We start from the raw sequence: 21,348 nt of genomic DNA, 5'->3' as shown, positions 1-21,348 counted from the left end.
AACATAATTTTCCTTAAATAAAAAATATTATGACCGATTTACGTCTTGGCCGGTTTTTTATCAATACAAATGTAAAAAATAATTAACATTTTATTTTTTTTCAGCATTCTTTGTACAAGGGCTTACTGGTAAGATCTATTTTATTAGAAATGGGAGTTTAAGTATTAAAAATTAACCTCTTCACCGCCACGAAACAAACGAAGTGACGTGCTCTGTACGCCACGGAAAACCAGCGACAAATCAACTTGATTTTTAATTCCATTGGAGAAGGATTAATCTCGAGTTGAATGTTGATCATGCTACATGACCTTCGATCAACGATACAACGTTGTATCGTTGATCGCAGTACATGGCCAACTAACAAGTCATGTATAGGTACATAGATGACCGTGGCGTGTGAGGCATTCCATTGGCTGTCACGACTGGATGACTGGGGCGGTGAAGATGTTAATGTCTAGCCAGATAAAGGCCGACTACGCACTTGTGACTCTTCTGTTGTTGCAGGTGTCCATGAGTGACGGTAATCGCTTGCCATCAGGCGATCCGTTTGCTCGTTTTCCCCCTATTCCATAAAAAAGATCTTAGAATTGATTATTTCACGACGTCACCGACTATTTCATGATGTTTTATTAGATGAAACATGTTTGCTGTGTCGTGATGTGAGCCTTATCTATTAATTAAACAATAGTTATTTGTGTCACGAGGGAGCAAAGAAAGTAGAATCTAGAGCGTAATGAGGGATTCAAGTGTTAATAAAATTAATATTTTTTTCTCCTGAGTGACTCATATAACTTGTCACATCGAGTATGACGAAAATTGAAATAAAAATATTCTAAATATTATTAAATAGCAACCAGCATAGAAAATGGCGTGGTTTTACAATTATCAACTTCGAAACATTGCATTTGCAAAAAAACACTTTAACAGAAAAATTTCACTTTGATCCCTCTCGTCAGGGAAGAAATAGTTATTTGTGTCACAAGGGAGCAAAATGGTGTATTTACGGCGAGGGCGTACATTGAATCCAGAATGTAGCGAAGGATTCTACAATAGAATCCTGAGCGTAGCGAGGGATTCTAAAGTAGAATCCTGAGCGTAATGAGGGATTCAAGAGTTAACGCCCAAGGTGAATAATTTTGCTCCCGAGTGGCTCATACAACTTTTCACACCGAGCATTAAGAAACTTGAAAAAAAATAGTCTAAATATTATTAAAGAACAACCAGCATATAAAATGGCGTGGTTTTACAATTATCAATTTCAAAAAATGGCATTTGCAATAAAACACTTAAAAAAGCCTTGAACAGAAAAGTTGCACTTTGCTCCCTCTCGTCAGGGAGGAAAAGTTATTTTTCTGAAGGAGAGGTGTGAAAAGTTAATTTTCTGATTGAGAGGCGTGAAAAAAATGAAGATAATAATATAGCCAACCAATTTGATGCCTGAGCCACTATGGGACCTTATCGTAGTAAATAATTTTGTTTTTCTATAACATTATTTATTGAATGACGTTGAATGTCATTACGACACGGTTTTGTGGTGGCCTAGGTATCAAATTGATTGACTGTACAACCGTTTGGTAGGCCCCATTCTCAATGAGCAATGAAATGAAAGAAACAATGGGAATATCAATTCTAAGATTTCACTCATCATTTTGACAATTTCGGTGAACAAAAAAAATATTCTTTAATTTTTTTTTCATATGCTTTAATTTTATTAAATTTATTCATTTGCAGATGTCATCGGTAATTGTAGAAGCCAGTTCGATGATATTATCCATCTAAGTAAGTTTTTTTAAGCAAACGTGCATAATACATATTCGTACAGTTGTACCATAAATAAAAATATGATTAAACTTGAGTATTCACTTGTAACTAGCTAGTAACAGAGCATCAAGCATTCGACGTTTTTTTAACCACCGACGCAAAAAGAGGGGTGTTATAAGTTTGACCACTATGAGTGTTTGTGAGTTTGTGTGTGTGTCTGTCTTTGGCACCGTAGCTCTTAAACGAGTGGACTGATTTGAGTGCAGGTTTTTTATTTGAAAGCAGGTTTTCTAGCAATGGTTCTTAGATTATATTTCATCAAAATCGGTTCAGCCGTTTTTAATGTGTGTGATGTGTTTGCTGATGTATGGACGGTGATAGAAAGGAAGAGTATACGTATATGTGAAAATATAAGTCAGCTGTAAGTACCAGCATTTTGTAATTCTTGTTATATTTGTTAAAATTGTTACCTTTTTTGTTACTTTTATTACTTATACTTTGTCCTTATTCTGTAATTATAAGTGTAAATATTTGTTTTAACAACCTGTTACTCTTTAGGACTAAGACCTGTAATGTAACTTGTTGTATTTTTGACCTTTAATAATAACCAAATTAAGATATTGAACTTTGAAGTGACAAAATCTGGGGTTTTCCCACTTTTTGTTAATAAAAGGTTACAAAAATATTATTTTTCATGTTATTTAGTAAAGAGAGGAGACTTAATAAGTAGTTACTTGTCATGTTCGATATAGTAATATCCGCAACAGGCTTCGTCAACGAAACAAATTGTAGATGCGCAACATGCTTCGTCATGTCTTCGTGTTTTTGTTTTATAAAAGGTTATAAATTAGTCGAACTGAACAACAAACAGCGGCAAGCATAAAGCCAAACATTGCTACAAAAATTTACACTATCAGTCCAAAGAACGCACTATAAAATTGCTCGCCATAAATTGTATCAGACACGATAATGTCAGATGGATACTAGGCAAACAACTCAAAGCAAAACCGTCGTTGTAGTAACTGAGTACATACATAATTAATAATAATAATAATAATAATTTATTTTTCGACCAACTTGGATCATTGAGTTAGTAATACAATTGAATAAAACTTATGCTAGTGTTAGTTAAAACATACAGAAGGACAACTACAAACAATACATAACAGAACATCACTAACACAACATTCAGGTATTGCGCCGCAAGTGTAGTTGACAGCAGTGGTTAACGTACAGGCAATCCAGTCTGTCTGCTATCATGCGCAGGACACTGTTGGCGCTAGCCCTGACTCTGCTGGCCAGAGATGCGCATCGTTTACGCATTATGGCGTAAAAACAGTCCACGCGCGCCTCCGCGAACATCCCCGAAGCGCTGCAGAATCGCGGTAGCCCCATCAGCATCCTGAACGCGTTTTTATATTGAATACGCAGAGCGTTATACTGCTGCTTAATTAAGTAACCTGTGCCGTCGTTTCGCTTTAATGCTCGTTAGAATCCTTACTAAATTGCTCGTGTTTATGTTACGAGCTTTTAGTTGTACCTAATGTAACATTCGCTAGAATGCTCATTACAATGAACTAAAAGAATTTCCTTGCTCACCCGGGACCTTACGATAGCTAAGTTTATGCAAAATATGCGTGTTCATGCAGATCCTCCACCTCCACACTGTAAGAACACACACAAATCACACAAACCCATCTATCACCACCACCACACTACACTGACGCGTTTCGAACTCAAACAGAGCTCATCTTCAGAGTAACACAACCGTACCTACACCATGCTACCAGTTGTTAGACTGACAAACCACAACCACCGTGCTACGGCTTGGATCTGATTTCAGCAATGGCAGTTAATAAAACATGCCTTGACAGTAAATAAATAAAAATCAAGGTAGTTTTGAAGGACGGTTAAAATTTATTATTAATTTGTGGGTAGTTTTGTTTCATAAAATATATGTGGGTATTTGGAGAGTTACAGTGACAAATTAAAACGGTGGTTGTGGTTTGTTATACATGTTTTAGTCTAACAACTGGTAGCATGGTGTAAGGTTGTGTTACTCTGAAGATGAGCTCTGTTTGAATTCGAAACGCGTCAGTGTGGTCTGATGGTGGCGATAGATGGGTTTGTGTGATTTGTGTGTGTTCTTACAATGTGGAGGTGGAGGAACTGCATGAACACGCGTATTTTGCATAAGCTTAGCTATCGTAAGGTCGCGGGTGAGCAAGGAAATACTTTTAGTTCATTGATATGGACCTCCGCAAAGTAACGCCTGATTCAATAAATTATGCTCATTACAAGTTTATTAGCATCTTAAGTTACAACGATGTATCTGCGCAGTGAGAATATTTTTGGAAGGCCCGAAACCATTTTGGCCAATAATAAGGCGGTACGTTTGCGTGGGTAAAATGTTGAGCTGTCATTGGTGAGCTGTCATTCGTGGCGGCCACCATTTTGTTCGACGCCGCGCCACACGTCACCGCGTCAGTCACTTGTTTACCTGTCATTGCATATCCTACCTCGCGTCCAGCGCAATAAGGTCGTCATTGCATTGGTGCATATGTGCTTCGGAGTACAATAGTAGGTAAAGTAGGTAGCAGTCAACAAAAAAAAAAACCTGTTAATTTCCATCTCCGAAAATTAATCTGTGACTTTTTTTTTAGGAGCCCCAGCTACCCTCGACGACGGATTCGACTCTGTCATCAGTGGTAAGTATCTTTGAGTCATTAGTTTAAGAGGAAATACGGGCGGCACATACCTTTATTGCCCTGTTTTTTTTTCAAAAAATAATAACTGGAAAACCGGAGTCGGAGTTGAGAACCGGAGTCGGAGTCGATAACTGGAGTCGGAGTCAATAACCAAAGTCAGAATAGATGACTGAAGTTGGAATCGATAATCCGATATCGAAGCCCGATTTAGGGAAGAGTCTAGATTAACATCTGGTCACTTTAAGTAACTTTTGCCTTTCTCGATTGTATTAATTTGCTTTATCTTTACAGTCGGTCGTGCCTGTGGCGGTATCATCAACGCCCTCATCCCAGAACGTAAGTATCAACAGTGGAGCTCTATCATTCATTACCAAGGAGCGGAATTTCTCATAGCAAAAATCAAACGTCAAAGGAATTGAACATAAGTTTAATGAACTAAAATAATTTCCTTGCTCACCCGCGACCTTACGATAGCTAAGCTTATGCAAAATATGCGTGTTCATGCAGTTCCTCCACCTCCACACTGTAAGAACACACACAAATCACACAAACCCATCTATCACCACCACCACACTACACTGACGCGTTTCGAACTCAAACAGAGCTCATCTTCAGAGTGACACAACCGTACACCATGCTACCAGTTGTTAGACTCCAACTCTAACAACTGGTAGCATGGTGTACGGTTGTGTCACTCTGAAGATGAGCTCTGTTTGAGTTCGAAACGCGTCAGTGTAGTGTGGTGGTGGTGATAGATGGGTTTGTGTGATTTGTGTGTGTTCTTACAGTGTGGAGGTGGAGGAACTGCATGAACACGCATATTTTGCATAAGCTTAGCTATCGTAAGGTCGCGGGTGAGCAAGGAAATTATTTTAGTTCATTGATATGGACCTCCGCAAAGTAACGCCTGATTCAATAAATTATTTGAACATAAGTTTCATAGACTATCGATAAATATTTCAGCAATTAATAAAACAGAAAATAGTAGGTACTTTTAAAATAGCACTTTTTAAGTTAGTTACAATTAAAATATAAAGAGCTTGAGCTGCTTCAAATTAACTTTACATTTGGAGCAGTATATCGTCGAAGAATCTTCATTGTAAATAAGTAAGGGTAGTTTTTTTTATCCAATTGTCAATCGTTTTTCTTTTAGGATTATCCATTTTAATAACACGGGAATGACTGAGAAAAACTCAAGCGACATAAATGTCATAATATGTGACGTTGACGCGATTTATTTTATTTTAATATGGAGATGAAAGTCGCTTCAAAGAGGTCAAATGTTACAGAATAATGTTAAAGGCGATAACAAGCGAAGAGTCGATTCGATAACATCGCTGACTGGAATAGTCGATAAAACTTATGTTCAATCCCTTTGATGTTTGATTTTTGCTATGAGAAATTCCGCTCCTTGATCATTACCATCAGATTCCAAACAAAACCCATATGTTCAATCCCTTTGATGTTTGATTTTTGCTATGAGAAATTCCGCTCCTTGATCATTACCATCAGATTCCAAACAAAGCCCATATGTTCAATCCCTTTGATGTTTGATTTTTGCTATGAGAAATTCCGCTCCTTGATCATTACCATCAGATTCCAAACAAAACCCATATGTTCAATCCCTTTGATGTTTGATTTTTGCTATGAGAAATTCCGCTCCTTGATCATTATCATCAGATTCCAAACAAAACCCATATGTTCAATCCCTTTGATGTTTGATTTTTGCTATGAGAAATTCCGCTCCTTGATCATTACCATCAGATTCCAAACAAAACCCATATGTTCAATCCCTTTGATGTTTGATTTTTGCTATGAGAAATTCCGCTCCTTGATCATTACCATCAGATTCCAAACAAAACCCATATGTTCAATCCCTTTGATGTTTGATTTTTGCTATGAGAAATTCCGCTCCTTGATCATTACCATCAGATTCCAAACAAAACCCAAATCAGAGGCCGTATTGTCTAACGTGTTGAATTTCGGGATCGTATATAGTTTGGCTAATGAAAGCTGAACCCAGCTATTATTTGAGTGGCAACATTATTCAAATGCCATGACATGAAACACATATACGATTAAACGGTGACCTGTCCTTTCGCCGAGTTTAATTACGCAGATTTTCGTTTCGCAGACAACTATTGGCAGTTTTATTTTTGGCCGAGCAACGTTTGCTATAATTTCGTTACACCTGTTATTCGTTTCGTCGAGTAGTCGGTAGGAAGAATAGCGATATGCAGATTTACTTTTAGTCGATTGTTTGTTTCGTAATTGTTTCAGTTGGTCGAACAACTGTTCGCCGAAACACGATAAGCAGAGTTATCGCATGACATTAAAATGTGTGGTTAGGTGCAACGACGAGCATTAGCGAGGAGGAGTGTTAGGTAGAATTGCGACCAACAACGCACCGCAGAACCAAACTGCTGGCGTCGCGCCTTAGTTTGTTTTGACTTCAATATAAAATAAACATAAATTCGAAAGCGAAAAGTTGTTCAAGCTAACGTTGAAAATGTGTAGTGATTAATCGGCTAAACGAATTTCTGTTAATAGTTGTTCGGCTTACTGACTCACAAGCCAACTGAATAGTCTACTAAAGGCTCAGTTACGAAACGAAACAATACATCTGCGTACAAATTCATTGGCGTACCGTTACTCGGCGAAACGTGGTCTGCCAATCAATAATCTGCGTAAAAATTTCGGCGAATCATTGGATAACCAGGATTAAACACGTACATTTAGATATTTCATCGATATGTTATTAAACTTTGTTACTATTTTCAGTCGGAACGCTTTTTGGTAACCGTGAGTATCTTTGTTTATTTATGTTTATTTTATATATAATCTGTCTATTTCAGATTATATTTAAGTGAAAGTATCAACTAAATCCATACTAAAATAAAAACTAAACATGTAACTATATCTACGTTCAGTGGAAGTGTAGAATGCTTCCACCGTCATACCGTCAATATGAAGACATTATATTAATCTGGTAGTAAGATCCTGGTGGTCTAGCCAAGATCGTCTCCGTAGGAGGGAACTCCTCAATAGTTAACCGCATCGACTTGAAATTTGGTATGGAAATGATTTATTTTAGATGACAATGGAAGTATAGTCAACGTAAAATAAAGTCAGCAAAATAAGCTTGTATTTAAAATTACATATATAACAAAAACTTTTTTATTTCCAGTCGTGGTCTCCATGGGAAAAATCTACATCTGCGTCGTCGGCTCCCCAGGGCTGTCTGGAAGCATAATCGGTGACGGAAGACCAGGTAAGATCAGAAAACTATTGAAGTCATATTATCCCGAGACTACGTAAATTTCTCGCGGGACACAGACGAAATTGCGAACAGCTAATTGACTTCTAAATCTTCTAGGCAGGGACAATCCACGTGATATCCCCTACATCTGTAACAAGGAATTCGGAAGCAATTACGGATACGGCTACGACGGCAGCTACAGCAGTGCCAACCAAATCATGGAGTACTACAAGGTTAAAAACTCTAAGCAACAAGCACTGCAGTACATGAATGACTACACCAAAGGACGAGGAGTAGGATCATTGACTGGTAAGTGGCTTTGGGTTATTGCAGCGTCTAATGGTGCTCCCACATTGGCTGTTATACGTAAGTGTTATATAATTTTTAAAATGTGTTATATAACATTTTTATACCAATGTGGGAGCGTTTAAAACATCGAACAAGTTGTAACCAAAGTTATAAAGTGTTAGGCAATGTTACATACAACACACTGCAATACAATACAGGGTGGGCCATGAATTAGTCTACTTTTTAATTCGATTTCCCGCGCAAGCTCAAACAGACGAAAGAGTGCGTGAAAGGGGATAGTTTTAGCTTATTTCTTGGAAATTTTGTTGCAATGGATTATTCTACTTACAATTTTATTTAAACAATGATTTGCCCATTGTTGTGAGGTGCTTGTTTCTGATGTAGTACGATTTTCATGATTTAGATCAGTATCAGAGTTCAGTTTTGATTAATAAGGTTAAGAAGTTTGATGAGACAAGAACAACACTAAAGTTAAAAGCAAACCGGAGGCCCGAGGAACGCACGGAGCAAGGGCAACGTTCAGCAAGTTTCCGCGTCAGCCGGGCTACTACTAGGGTTATGTAGTTCGCGAACGAACTAGGTCGTAAGAACGCACCCGCACACGAACTACGCGAACTAGTTCCTAGACCGCTCGTTCCTTAGTTCGTTAGTTCAGTTCATATGATGAGTAAGACCGACACCGAACGAACTGTATGTACTGTAATAGCAGGAGCGGGAGAAAACGAGGAGCGCGGCGCGGCATTACCGGAGCCAAAAACAAAAATGTAATATATTTTTGATCCATCAATCATAAATAAATTATGTTACCTAAAAGTGTGATCATTTAATTTTTTCATTCAAAGATCGGTTCAAAATACACTTTAAAACATTTAACGTTTTATCGCTAAAATAATTGATATATTAAAACCGACTTTTCAATTAAGTACCATTTTTTGACTATATAAATACTTACATTAAAAAAACATCCAGATAAATTTCCACCAGTGTAATGTAAAAAGTAAAAGCAAAATAGTAACTACAAAAGATAGTGAATCTTTTCTCTGTTTCAAGACGGGAGCGTTGATCAGCGTTGGCGTCGGGAGCTGACGACCTAAAAGAGCGAACTAGTTCGTTGACGAGCGGCGAACTAAAACGTGCGCTCCTTCCTAGTAGTGAACAACTATGTGCAACACTAGCTACTATGAAACTTGAAACTCTAAAGTTCGTGTTGTGCGGTCCCTCTCGCTCTCGTATTAAATACTATAAGTGGCAGAGGGATCGCACGACACTAACGTCGAGTTTAGCAGCCATGCAGTTCAGCGCGATCCAGATATGTCGACGCGCAAACGTTCGACTGAATGAGGAATATTAGTGCATATCACTACGCCATATTTTGAAATTGAATTTGAAATTACATCCATATAAGCCAGTTAGTGCAAGAATTTAAGTCAAACAATTTAAATTTCCTCAAATCGTTCGCTGAAGTCGTGCTGTACTTCGGTAACTTTCATAACATCTTGTTCTCTGATGAAGCCCACTTCCACTTTAACGAGCACGTAAATAATTTAATTTATTTTACAAAAATTGGCGGTACCTGCACATAATGATATCGTGAACGGGCTTGCAATGGGCTGAGCTGTGTTTCCAATCTTTAATCATAACAATGTTACTTTTACTTTTGGATGTTTAATGGTTTACGGAGGGTTATGAGATGCATTACAGTATTATAATTTTTGAACTTGTTAATAATTCACTGCAATAATAGCCAAATCAAATCTTGGCCTGACTTGATAAGGTTTAATTGTTCAAAAATGGTTAAACTGAGCAAGTGTTGCCATACACTCTTCCGGAACATAACTTTGTTTGCGAACTACCTTCCGCTGGCGTTCGTGTCGTCACAGCCTAGTGTGTAAATGTCTTTATTTTATGTGTTTAGTTTTAATGGGTCCCACTGAAAAACAGCGTTGTGGCAAAAATTGCAGGTATTGCAGTAGTCAAAATTCCCAAAGCAAAACACCAAAGGCCTCTGCATTCTCCGAAAGTAACAGTATGGGTAGCAAACATTGGAGAAGAAATGTCTTCGATCTCACTGTACCTTTGCCAAAAATTCTTTGAAAATATCGGTGCTCGTTTACAAGAATGTGTAAATCGAAACGGCGGTAATTTAGATAATGTGATTTTTAAATAATAAATTCCCATTTATTGTTATTCCGATGTAAATATTTTTTAACATAAATATCATAGTTTAATTTTTATAAAATATTTAAATTTTAACAAATTCATGGCCCACCCTGTGCATATAACATTTTAAAAGTTATATAACATGATACCAATGTATTACATTCGTTACAATTTGTTATAAAACAAATATTTTATAACGTTATATGATACTTATAACAGCCAATGTGGGAGTACCATAACTCAAATTGCACTCCTCTATGATACAGTCTGTCATTAAAATTTATGTATTTGTAAAGTTTTACGCTATTTTTTTTTCTTTGCAGTAACCGTGAGGATCGTCTACGATTGCATTATTAATATATGCAACTTGATGGAGAGTAAGTATAGCTATATCATCATCATGATCCTAACCTAACTATGAACCTTGGGGTCCGGGGTTCGACACCAGCCTGGTCGGGGCAGATATTTTTATGAATAATAGAAAGGTTTGTTCTCGGATCTTGGAGGTTTTATATGTATTTTAGTATGTATTTATGTTTATCCGTTGCCTTGTATCCACAGTACAAGCTTTGCTTAGTTTGGGACTGGGTCATATTTATTATTTATTTATCTCGGGCTATATATGTTCTATTGCAAAGTACAAGCCTCCTCTCAGTCGGAATGAGACAGTTTTACCACAGTATAACAAGTTTTCCCTACAGTAGGCCGACGCCTTTGAAGTTGAGCGATACCGCAGCCTCTATAGGTATTTATGCAAGTAAGGAAGGGTTGTCACAAATTTAAAATTTGGAGTGTAGATGTCTTTTGCGAATCAGTACATATTGGTATTGCGAAATTATATAGAACAAAATTAGGGGTGGCATACTTACTAGGGGTAAGAAGTATCAAAATATACTATTTTTGAAAAAAAAAAAACTTTTTTCTCTCCAAAATATACTGGGACAAAAAGCACCTCTTATGCATAGTAGTTAGAGGAGTATCATACATTGAGGATTTCATCACACACACCATTTTGTACGGGAAAAATTATCGAAATATTCGAAATCGAAAGCTCATTTATATATTTTATATATTTGTTATTTATTTTAATAGAATGTACCATCTTGATGACCTCTGTCTCGGATTATGGTAAGATTCTGCATGTATGGGGCAAAAAGCACCTCTTACCGTAAGTAGTTAGAGGAGCGTCATACATCGAGGATTTCATCGCTCACACGATTTTGTATGGATAAATGATCGAAATATTTGAAATTGGAAGCTTATTTATATATTTTATTTATTTGTTATTTAGTTTAATAGAACGCGAGTCCTATTTATTCTTATTTATCCGTAGAAAATAAGTCCTATTTTGATGTGTGCTTAATATGTCTGGGGGTTCAATAAAGAGTCATTTGATTGCATTGTAATGTATGTTATTTAGTGAACCATTACCAAAAATTCAATGTTTACCTTTTAATCAATAAATATTTTTTTTATTTACAGAGGATTCCAGTACTTGGACCGACGAAGATATTAAACGATACACAATCAACGGTAAGTGATTATAATTCTTTCATAGTAGGTTATTAACAAAGACAATCTTAATTTGAAGTGTCAGTATCATAATGTCAGATAGCGGTTCCAAATAAGCGATTCCCGTAGAATCGCTATTGCTCACAGATTAAAGCACTTATTCATAATTTAAAAAAAAGTCACTTACAACTCAAATAAGTATTTTCGTGGCGTACCGCTATTTATTTTAAAGTAAAACATTTTTATTATTGCAGAGCTAATAATGACTAACGCATATCATACCTATTAACCCTTTTTTTTAAATATAGCCTTTATTTTCATATAACAATACAGCAGTTTACCTATCCCACATCCCAGCCTATACACGTCCCACTGCTGGGCACAGGCCTCCTCTCAGAACAAGAGGGCTTGGGCCATAGTTCCCACGCGGGCCCAGTGCGGATTGGGAACTTCGCACGCACCATTGAATCGCTTCGCAGGTTTGTGCAGGTTTCCTCACGATGTTTTCCTTCACCGCAAAGCTCGTGGTAAATTTCAAATGTAATTCCGCACATGAATTTCGAAAAACTCAGAGGTGCGAGCCAGGGTTCGAACCCACGACCCTCTGCTTGAGAGGCGATAGGTCAAACCACTAGGCCACCATGGCTTCCCTATGAAACAACATTTTATTTGACATAATCATCTTGTTATTTATTAAGTACAATATTTATTACATCAATTAAATAACATAACCAGCACGAGTAGGAGCCAAATATTTTTCTAAATAAATAAGGTTCTGGCGCTTCGCCGGCCGCTACCGCGGCGCGCTTGCTTCGCTCGCTCGGCTCGCGCGTTGTGGTCGCAATTGTACCTAACGCTCCTCCTCGCTTTGCACGTCGTCGTACCTAATAAAATTTTCCGGTAGCCAAATTTGCAGTAAAAGTGACCAATGATGTCATGGAAATCACATTGAAGTTAGTTAATTTGCTGTGTAGTCAGTATTTTTGCTGTGCAGTCGGTATTTTTGATATGATTGTAGTATTTTTGTACCTAAACGAATTTATTTGTCTGGCATTAGAGGAAAAAAAGTAACGTCGAACTGATGTAAATTTTCGAATTATCTGCAGCACTAATTTTGCTAAACATTTAGTTTATTTACACATATTAGATATACATAAAAATACATTAGATGGAAATAATATAACACCCCTCTTTTTGCGTCGGTGGTTAAAAATAACATCGAACAGTATAAAGTGGTCCCTACTTAGCATAGTGTATTGTATTGAAATAATTTATTTCATGTACAAAAGTAAAATAGAAATAGAAATAGAAATAGAAACGTTTATTCGCTAATTCGCAAATTACATATTATAAGTACACAAAATAAAACAAGTATAAAATAAATATTAATGACAGTATTTGCGAAATCGCGAAGCGGTCTCAGCTCAGCATAGTGCTGGCCGTAGAGGCCAACGCTGGTCTTCCGCTGAGACCGCTTGACGACTTCACGGAAGGCGACAAAAGTATATACATGATGAGAAAAAATAGATACGCAATTATTTATTTGATGTGCAATTAATAATATTTCAAATTAAATAACTAAAAGAAATGATTTAAAAATAATTCGTCTCGAAATGGTTTTAGATTTACACATTGTACTTAATAAGATAGACAACTTTAAGTGTGTTTGCAATAAAGAATTTTTTTTTTCCAGTTATGATTGTGGTGTCAGTGCTAGCTGAGAGTCAACAGAGAGGACGTGAGTATAGTTTTATTTATAACAGTTTACATTTTAGGCTTACAGTAGTTACAGTACAACACCAAAGCGCCTAGAATGCTAAAAATAATAAGTCTTACTCAGGGTAAAATGTATGTGTTATGAATTATAGCGATCGGACAAATGGATGTCATTGTTGGCAATAATATAGACATGACTCCAAAGATCAATTAATTATTTTTACCTATAATGCAATTTGTATACTTCGTAAAATATTAATCAATAAATCAAATACAGACTTATTGTGTAGATTTATTAAAGAAAATAAAAATATTTCTTCTAAATTTTCAGGGGTAAGTTTGTTACTTTTCACATCCAAAATAAGTATACTTATGAGAAGAAAAACTCCGTTCGGAATCTACTGAAGTTAACGGAACAAACTTAAGTAGTTTAATGGGAATACCGTTATGCCAATGGTTTTCAGTCTATTCTGTCTTTTAAGTATTTGATGACAGTTTCAAAATCTGGATTTCTTTTAAGTATTGCTTTTAAGAATGAAAGAATCACAAAGTAAATTTAATGAATGTCAGCATATTAGTGTCAATGTAAAAAAAATGATTGTATTTTTAAGAAGGAAATCAAAAGAGGTATGATATCTTTCTTTTATAATACCATTGAAGTCTTAGTAATTATTACTAAGAAATCAATTAATTCATTAATTAATCTTTGAAGTCATGTCCACGTTATTGCGAGTAATGACATCCATTTGTCCGGTCTCTGGTATGATATAGTAACATGAAATTACCTATTAAGGTGCTTTGGGGTAATTCTGTAAACGGGGTTATTTCATTTATTTAAAATTTCTCCTAAACGTGTTGATGTTTAACCACTGGCAGCACTTAAATGGACGCCCCATTTACCGCTCCTCGCGTCTCTCCAGATGATGCGAGGCGCTGACATCGGTTGGACGTGCAATATATATTTTTTTGGGTCGAGTGCATTTTCGTGCCAAAAAGTTAAATACGAAATAACCCCAACACCGCTAACTCTAAAACCTGATAAGTTACAAGATTGAACTATTAATGTTATGATAAATAATCGTTATTTGCGAATGACTGTGTCAATCTAAAAGGCCTAGCTATAGTTTAAATTTTTTTCCCGAATTACCCCTTTAGGGGTTATTCCAGTGAAGTGATTCTTGAAATAACCCCAGCTTACTTTAGTATGGTAATTGTCTGAGGTATCCAAACTTTCAACTTTTCAAGATTTACATTTTTTTATTTGTGGTGCCAACCTCCATCTATTGACCCCAAGCCAACCTTACCTGCCCGTGGTGCACCCTGCCGTCTGACAGACTCGGCTCTGGCAGCTAGCTGATTGCGGCATAGCGCAGCCAAAATCGGCACAGTTAAGTCCCCGGGCCCCGGATGGGCTGCAGCATCGGCGGTGCAATAAAACTGTGCCCTACGATCGCCAACTCGCATGCCCAGTGTGGGGATTATGGGCAAACCCCTACCAGAATGAAGCGCACGGCAAAGAGATGGCCCCCAGTTCCCGGTCGCCCCGCTATTCCTTGCCATAGTAGCGTTCATGGTAACGGTGGGGCAGAGGATGCTAAGAACCCCGGTCGATCCAAGGCTACCTAAGTAAACTGACCCTGGCTACGTAGAACGGACGGACTTTTAGGACTCTTCTAGCGCAGTTGGAAGTGGAGCTGGAGAACATAAGGTGGCATATTCAGGAGTTAAGTGAAAATACATAGAGAGGGAGAGGGCACCATCATCTTAGACTCGGGCCACCTTCTGTACTTCCGCGAGGATGATCAAACATCACAGGGTGGCGTAAGGTTCCTTGTTAATAGATCCCTCTCTAACAACATTAAAGAGATCTCCAGTGTGTCGAACAGGGTAGCGTACCTGATACTTCGGCTATCAAAACGATGTAGCATGAAGTTTATTTAGTTGCTTGCATACTTGCTTCTTTGAAATGATTATGGTTCACGCGAGCGAAGCATGCTCACTTGCAAGCTTGCTTAAATGTTTGCTTGCATGCTTGCTTGCTTGCATACTTGCTTGCAAGCTAGCTTAAATGATTGCTTAAATGCTTGCTAGCATGCTTGCTTGCTTCATTTAAATGTTTATGGTTCACGCGAGCGTAGCCGCGGGTAAAAGCTAGTTCAAAATATAAAAGTGACATGGTATTTCTGATTGTTTTATATACTTACTAGTATATTCCCGCGGCTTCGCTCCTCTCCCCCTATTCTGCTATTCGGGGCGGAGACAAACTCTACAATCCACACATCAAAGATCATAATAATCTGTCCAGCTGTTCTCGAGTTATAAATGGTGTAACTAATCCAGCTTTGTTCTATAATGTATGTAGATTTAATATTCCTTTGCGGCAAATTTTGAGAAGCACATTGCGTTTGTGGGGTTATTTCGGAATACAGAGATTGAAAAAATCTGTAACTGTGGATATTACTAACGAAATAAAAAATAAAAATGAATGGGGTAATTTCAGCCTAAAAAGAAACATGAACCTTGAGCCAAACTATAATAAAGTCCACCTTTCAATAACACACAGAATAACCCCGCTATATTCCGAAATAGCCCCTGTGCAAAAAAAATAAGTAACTAGTTTTTGAATACCAATATTTCCATAAATCGATCATATTTTAGAAACTTTTTTATATAGTATATAAGATCGATTAGTGGAAACGACAGAAATATCCTAAGACTTTAAATATAATGTACCAACTCGGAGTAATTAACGAAATTACAAACGTCGTGTCAACTCATCAAAAATCCACGTGGAATTACCCCAAAGCACCTTACTAATTAACATATGAATGTATTAACATTTTTTTACATAAAACTGGCCGTGACTGACCCAGGTCGCACCTAATGTTAAGTGCAGATGAGGCCAAAGGTGTATACATTGGTTCAGTAACAGCCTATTTACTCTAGCCTTGAAGAGCCTTAGGTTGTATTTATCCGGAACTAATTAACTTATACTCACTCTGCCACCTTCCAGAAGGGCATACAGCTACATACCTACAGTTTTCAAGTACCATCAGTGCTGTTTAAATGTATATCATTGAACTTGAAGGAAGGAAAGAAAATAACTTGATTGCCACAAAAACAAATAAAGAGAAGAACTGCTTTTTTTTGAAATGTTCAAACATCCTTTACATATATAAGTAGTAGGAATGTATAAATGATTTAGTTGTATAAATTATATCCTTTTTACAAGTTTGTATTTAACTTGCATTGTATTAAAATCTTGCAACTGAATTTTGAAACATTTCCAGTGTTCAGATTGACTTAAAATTTAGTTTACTTATGTAAATGATCCTCTTCTTTATTTTTTTTGGTTGTTGGTGGTACTGTTGGAGCCGTAAATAAACCATTTTTCTTTATTTTCTTTCTTTCTTTCAATTATCAATTATATTAAATCTGTCTAAATCTGGTGACAATACTTACAATAATCTGGCAGGGACATCCTGGTAGTCCGGTCAGGATCGTCTCCGCAGGACGGAACTCCTCAATGTTTAATTGCATTAACTTGAAAATTAGTAGGGAAATGTAGTTTTTCATCTCTCCTGTTCGCAAAGTTTAATTTTCATGGGTAGATAGCCGGGTGGAAAATTGCGTTGTCATCTCTAGGGTGGAAAGTATTTTTTTTTTAATTTTTCGATTAGCCACGAAGTCGAAGATAATTGAGTTACGTCAATGACACTTTCTTTTCACGTTTCGGCATGGCCATCTAGATGTACGTCGTGACCAAGGAGCTTATATACAACACTGGAGGTTGAATGCCGAACATGCGTTTGAAACAAGAAATTTGATCTTTTTTACATCACGAACATATTCCATCTCTTTCTTTAGTTAGGTCGATCGTGAAATGTGAAAGAAAGAGATGGAATATATAAATAAGTAGTAAAGGTCAAACTTCTTCGGTCGGCGTTCAACCTCCAGTTTTGTATATAAGCTCCTTGGTCGTGACCAACTCGATTTTTTTTATAGTCGTGGCAAGTGGCCAGGTCAAAAAGGTACCGTTGGAGGTTGGATAAAAGTAAATTCAATCTATTATTATTCTCATTTTTTTTGTAGTATTTTACTTTCCTCACAGTCGAAATGAAAAGTAGAGTGTCTATTTCGGGTGAAATTACCCATTTCTCCTCGCACTATTGCGGTCGAACGAAATCTCGGGTGAAATGGGTCACTTTCCACCCTTGGTTATCAATCTACTATTGAAAATGCCAGTATAGTCAGAAAAAGTACAGTCCCTTAACAGAGATTGTATTTAAAATGAAATTTTTAACATAAACTTATTTTGTTTCAGTTGGCCGTTATGTTGCAAATGGTAATTATATACAAAACTACTGGAGTTCATGTAAGGAACGAGTCTGTCGAGTGCTGGTTTTATATGACCGACTCGACATTCTGTTTGGCGTACAGTGGGTCAATGAGGGTTTTCGCTGCGGCGAAATAACGCTAGATGGCGTTAACTAGCGTGCTTATTAGCGTACTCCGACCGGTTAGCTTTCGGTGAAGTGTACGTTGGCTAGAAATCATCACACATGTGCCTTAGTGAGATCTGTTTAGGGAGTAAGTGCATGTTAGTTTTAGTCATAGTACTAAGAATACTTGTATCATCTTCTGTACACTTATTTCTGTTTGTTCTCCAAATAAATAAATAAATGAATAAATAAATAAATATCGTTAGGTCCGTTCGACGTTTGATTGCGATTGGCTGATTTAGTTAGGTATTTAACCTATCACGAGCAAACTTCTAACGAACCTTACAATACTAACGCCATCTAGCGATATTTCGCCTGTATGAAAACCCTCATTCCAAGGAAGGCAGCTGGTGCTTTGCGCCTGCGGCAGCGCGCCAGCCCACTGCAACAGGGTAAGCACTTAGGCAGCATTCGAGCTGCCTACTCCCAACGAGGGCTACCGTTCTCGCGCTCACCAGTTGGCGTCACTATAGACAAAGGTCCTGTGGTTACTGATCTAGTGATTACGGCCGTTAAAACGAAATTTACATTAAAATCATATTTAATACCTTAAAATCGTACCATAAAAATATCGAGCATGTCACAGTGTTGCGTAGTCTCGTTTTATTCGAAAAAAAGGGAGGACTAAGGTTTCCGAAAGACAAAACTATCTCAAAACACAGACATTCATTGCCCCGTAACGCAAATTTGCCATAATTAATTTTAGACATTGCAAAATAATATTCACAAAATTGTTCTAATCCCTACTAATATTATAAATGCGAAAGTAACTCTGTCTGTCTGTCTGTCTGTCTGTTACGCTTTCACGCCTAAACCGCTGAACCGATTTAGATGAAATTTGGTACAGAGATAGAATAGACCCTGGGAAAGAACATAGGCTATTTTTTATCGCGAAAAAGAGGCTTTCAGGGGTTGAAATAGGGGATGAAAGTTTATATGGTGGAAGTCCGTAGCTATCGAAGATAAAACCATGAAACTTGGCATTTAGGCACTTAATAAGAAATAATTCTATATTTGTTTGAGCTTTTTTAAAAAATCGACCTGTGAGGGGATGAAAGTTTATACGCAAGGTCGTCATTATTGAAGATAAATCGATGAATCTTTATTAAACTTGCCATTTCGGCACGTGAAAAGAGATAAATAGATATTTGTTCGCACGTTTTTTTTTAAATTCTTCCTGTGAGGGGGTGAAATAGGGGATGAAAGTTTATATGGAAGATCGTCATTGTCGAAGATAAATCGATGGTTTTTTATGAAACTTGGCATTTGGGCACGTGGTAAGAGATAAATAGATATTTTTTCAAGCGTTTTTGAAAATGTTACCTGCGAGGGGATGTTAGCAGAGGGGATGGTGCAGTGTTAGCAGAGCCTTTTAAGCTCATAAGCAAAATGTACGCAATGTGGGGTCATTTTGGATGGCTTATTCACATAGACAGTCAGTACCTACCCTGTAACTTTTTCTGTTGAGGCAATGTATGGAAACACCTTTTTAACGACTGTAGCATTTGATTGCCTTGACTTAGAGGTGTGATTTTTTCACAGCTTTCGGGACTATTGACCTGAGTTTAGGGTTTTAATTTCAACTCGATATATACCTTACTCCGCGCGTTTACGAGATAAAGGGTCTTGACAGACAGACGGACGGACGGACAGCAAAGTAATCTTACAAGGGTTCCATTTTTTCCTTTTAAGGTACGGAACCCTAAAAAACATTTGGTCTGGCGCTTTTCAAATTTCGACCTATTTACTTGAAAATATGGGGATGAAAGTTCTTAAGGAATTCCAAAAAAGTTACAACGTATAAGTATATTTATCGGAAATATGTGTAGCTATGCTAAGTAAAAATGCCTTGACTTACAATAAAGGACGTAAGGTGTCAATAGTTCACTATGAAGAATTAGTCCTTTTGTGTTGGCAGGGTAGAATACACGTCGTATTGCTAAAATATGGCTACCCGCAAAATATTTATGTTTTACCAAAGAACATCGGATGGATGGATGTATGGAAGAACAAAAAAAAATAGTTTATATTTGTAGCAATGTACTAAAATAGGTTAATGAACTAAAATAATTTCCTTGCTCACCCGCGACCTTACGATAGCTAAGCTTATGCAAAATATGCGTGTTCAAGCAGTTCCTCCACCTCCACACTGTAAGAACACACACAAATCACACAAACCCATCTATCACCACCACCACACTACACTGACGCGTTTCGAACTCAAACAGAGCTCATCTTCAGAGTGACACAACCGTACACCATGCTACCAGTTGTTAGACTCCACAGACACACACACACACAGACAGTTGTGCTTACAGTGTGGAGGTGGAGGAACTGCTTGAACACGCATATTTTGCATAAGCTTAGCTATTGTAAGGTCGCGGGTGAGCAAATAAATTCTTTTAGTTCATTGATATGGACCTCCGCAAAGTAACGCCTGATTCAATAAATTATTTAAAATAGGTTATTTTTGGTAAACCATAGAAGTTTCTATGTAGGTACTATTATTGGCAGAATAGGTATCCTATATAAATTAAATACTTCCCAAAATTAATACTTCAAGCGGACGAAGTCGCGGGCAGAAGCTAGTTATAAATAAACCCGCGTAGCTCACCCAAAAACGGTGACATTCGATATTTGGGAGACCTGTCCCTACACTAGCGCCCCTAGCCAGATCCTCAAGCGGATCCGAATCCTTTATCGAGCCCTTTCAAATCTTATCGACTCCGAGAAGTTACTAACTCCAACCATCCTATTGGATCTAGCGACTCGCGATCAGCGATTCAGCACTCACTTCACTTTCGTTCAATCACCTCGGATCGGATCGGATATTTGCCGCCCCGCTCACGCTGATAGCATTTATTAAGACAGGAAGAGGGATAGCATGATACGAATTTCAGAGCCACTCCCCGGAGCCGGTTCTCCAGTAGTAAGTATATCCGAAGTAGCTCACAGATTCAAATGTGTCATTAGGACGAATCGGTTCTTCAGTTTCTCGGTACCGAATCGAGCCAGATCGGCCATAGACAAACTTATAATCGCTTGAAGGAATCGGAGTCAATAAAGGAGTCGGAGTCGATAAGCGGAGTCGGTACCGATACCGGAGTTGGATTTACTGAATCAGATCCCTTCTCGGAGCCGAGATTACCCATGTCTACTCCCAATGCATCGCCCCATCCTGTTGGTGTCGTAAAAGCCAACCAAGCAACTGCGAATTCCGGACCCCAATCTGTGGTGTGGAAGCAAGAGGATGCCACACTATTTTCTTGAAAAAGTAGTAATGAAGGGTCACTACTACAAATTTCAAAGTACAAATCATTTATTCAGTAAATAGGCCGGAACGGCCACTTTTACACGTCATTTTTTTAAACTACCAGCGCTTTCGGAAAGACCATCATTGCCAAAGAGAACGCGCCGCAAG

The 21,348-nt window shown here is 37.6% G+C and overlaps 2 protein-coding genes across 4 annotated transcripts in view; both read left to right on the top strand.

The window, feature by feature from the left end:
- The window catches only part of LOC141444484 (uncharacterized), a 121,072-nt gene that overhangs the window by 63,252 nt on the left and 36,472 nt on the right, over positions 1–21,348 (top strand). The gene's annotated exons all lie outside the window — the stretch shown is intronic.
- LOC141444903 (uncharacterized) overlaps positions 1–21,348 on the top strand; it is a 43,962-nt gene that overhangs the window by 18,182 nt on the left and 4,432 nt on the right. For all 3 annotated transcript variants that reach the window (XM_074110655.1, XM_074110656.1, XM_074110654.1), the window contains 11 exons: positions 105–128; positions 1,732–1,779; positions 4,425–4,469; positions 4,761–4,805; positions 7,251–7,271; positions 7,657–7,740; positions 7,846–8,037; positions 10,521–10,574; positions 11,680–11,730; positions 13,403–13,447; positions 17,750–17,770. In XM_074110655.1, the coding sequence (XP_073966756.1) occupies positions 105–128; positions 1,732–1,779; positions 4,425–4,469; positions 4,761–4,805; positions 7,251–7,271; positions 7,657–7,740; positions 7,846–8,037; positions 10,521–10,574; positions 11,680–11,730; positions 13,403–13,447; positions 17,750–17,770 (630 nt within the window). The remainder of the gene's footprint in view (positions 1–104; positions 129–1,731; positions 1,780–4,424; positions 4,470–4,760; positions 4,806–7,250; positions 7,272–7,656; positions 7,741–7,845; positions 8,038–10,520; positions 10,575–11,679; positions 11,731–13,402; positions 13,448–17,749; positions 17,771–21,348) is intronic.

The sequence above is a fragment of the Choristoneura fumiferana genome, chromosome 30 (assembly GCF_025370935.1).
Source record: "Choristoneura fumiferana chromosome 30, NRCan_CFum_1, whole genome shotgun sequence".
NCBI lineage: Eukaryota > Metazoa > Arthropoda > Insecta > Lepidoptera > Tortricidae > Choristoneura > Choristoneura fumiferana.
This window is presented reverse-complemented; position numbering and strand designations above follow the sequence as displayed.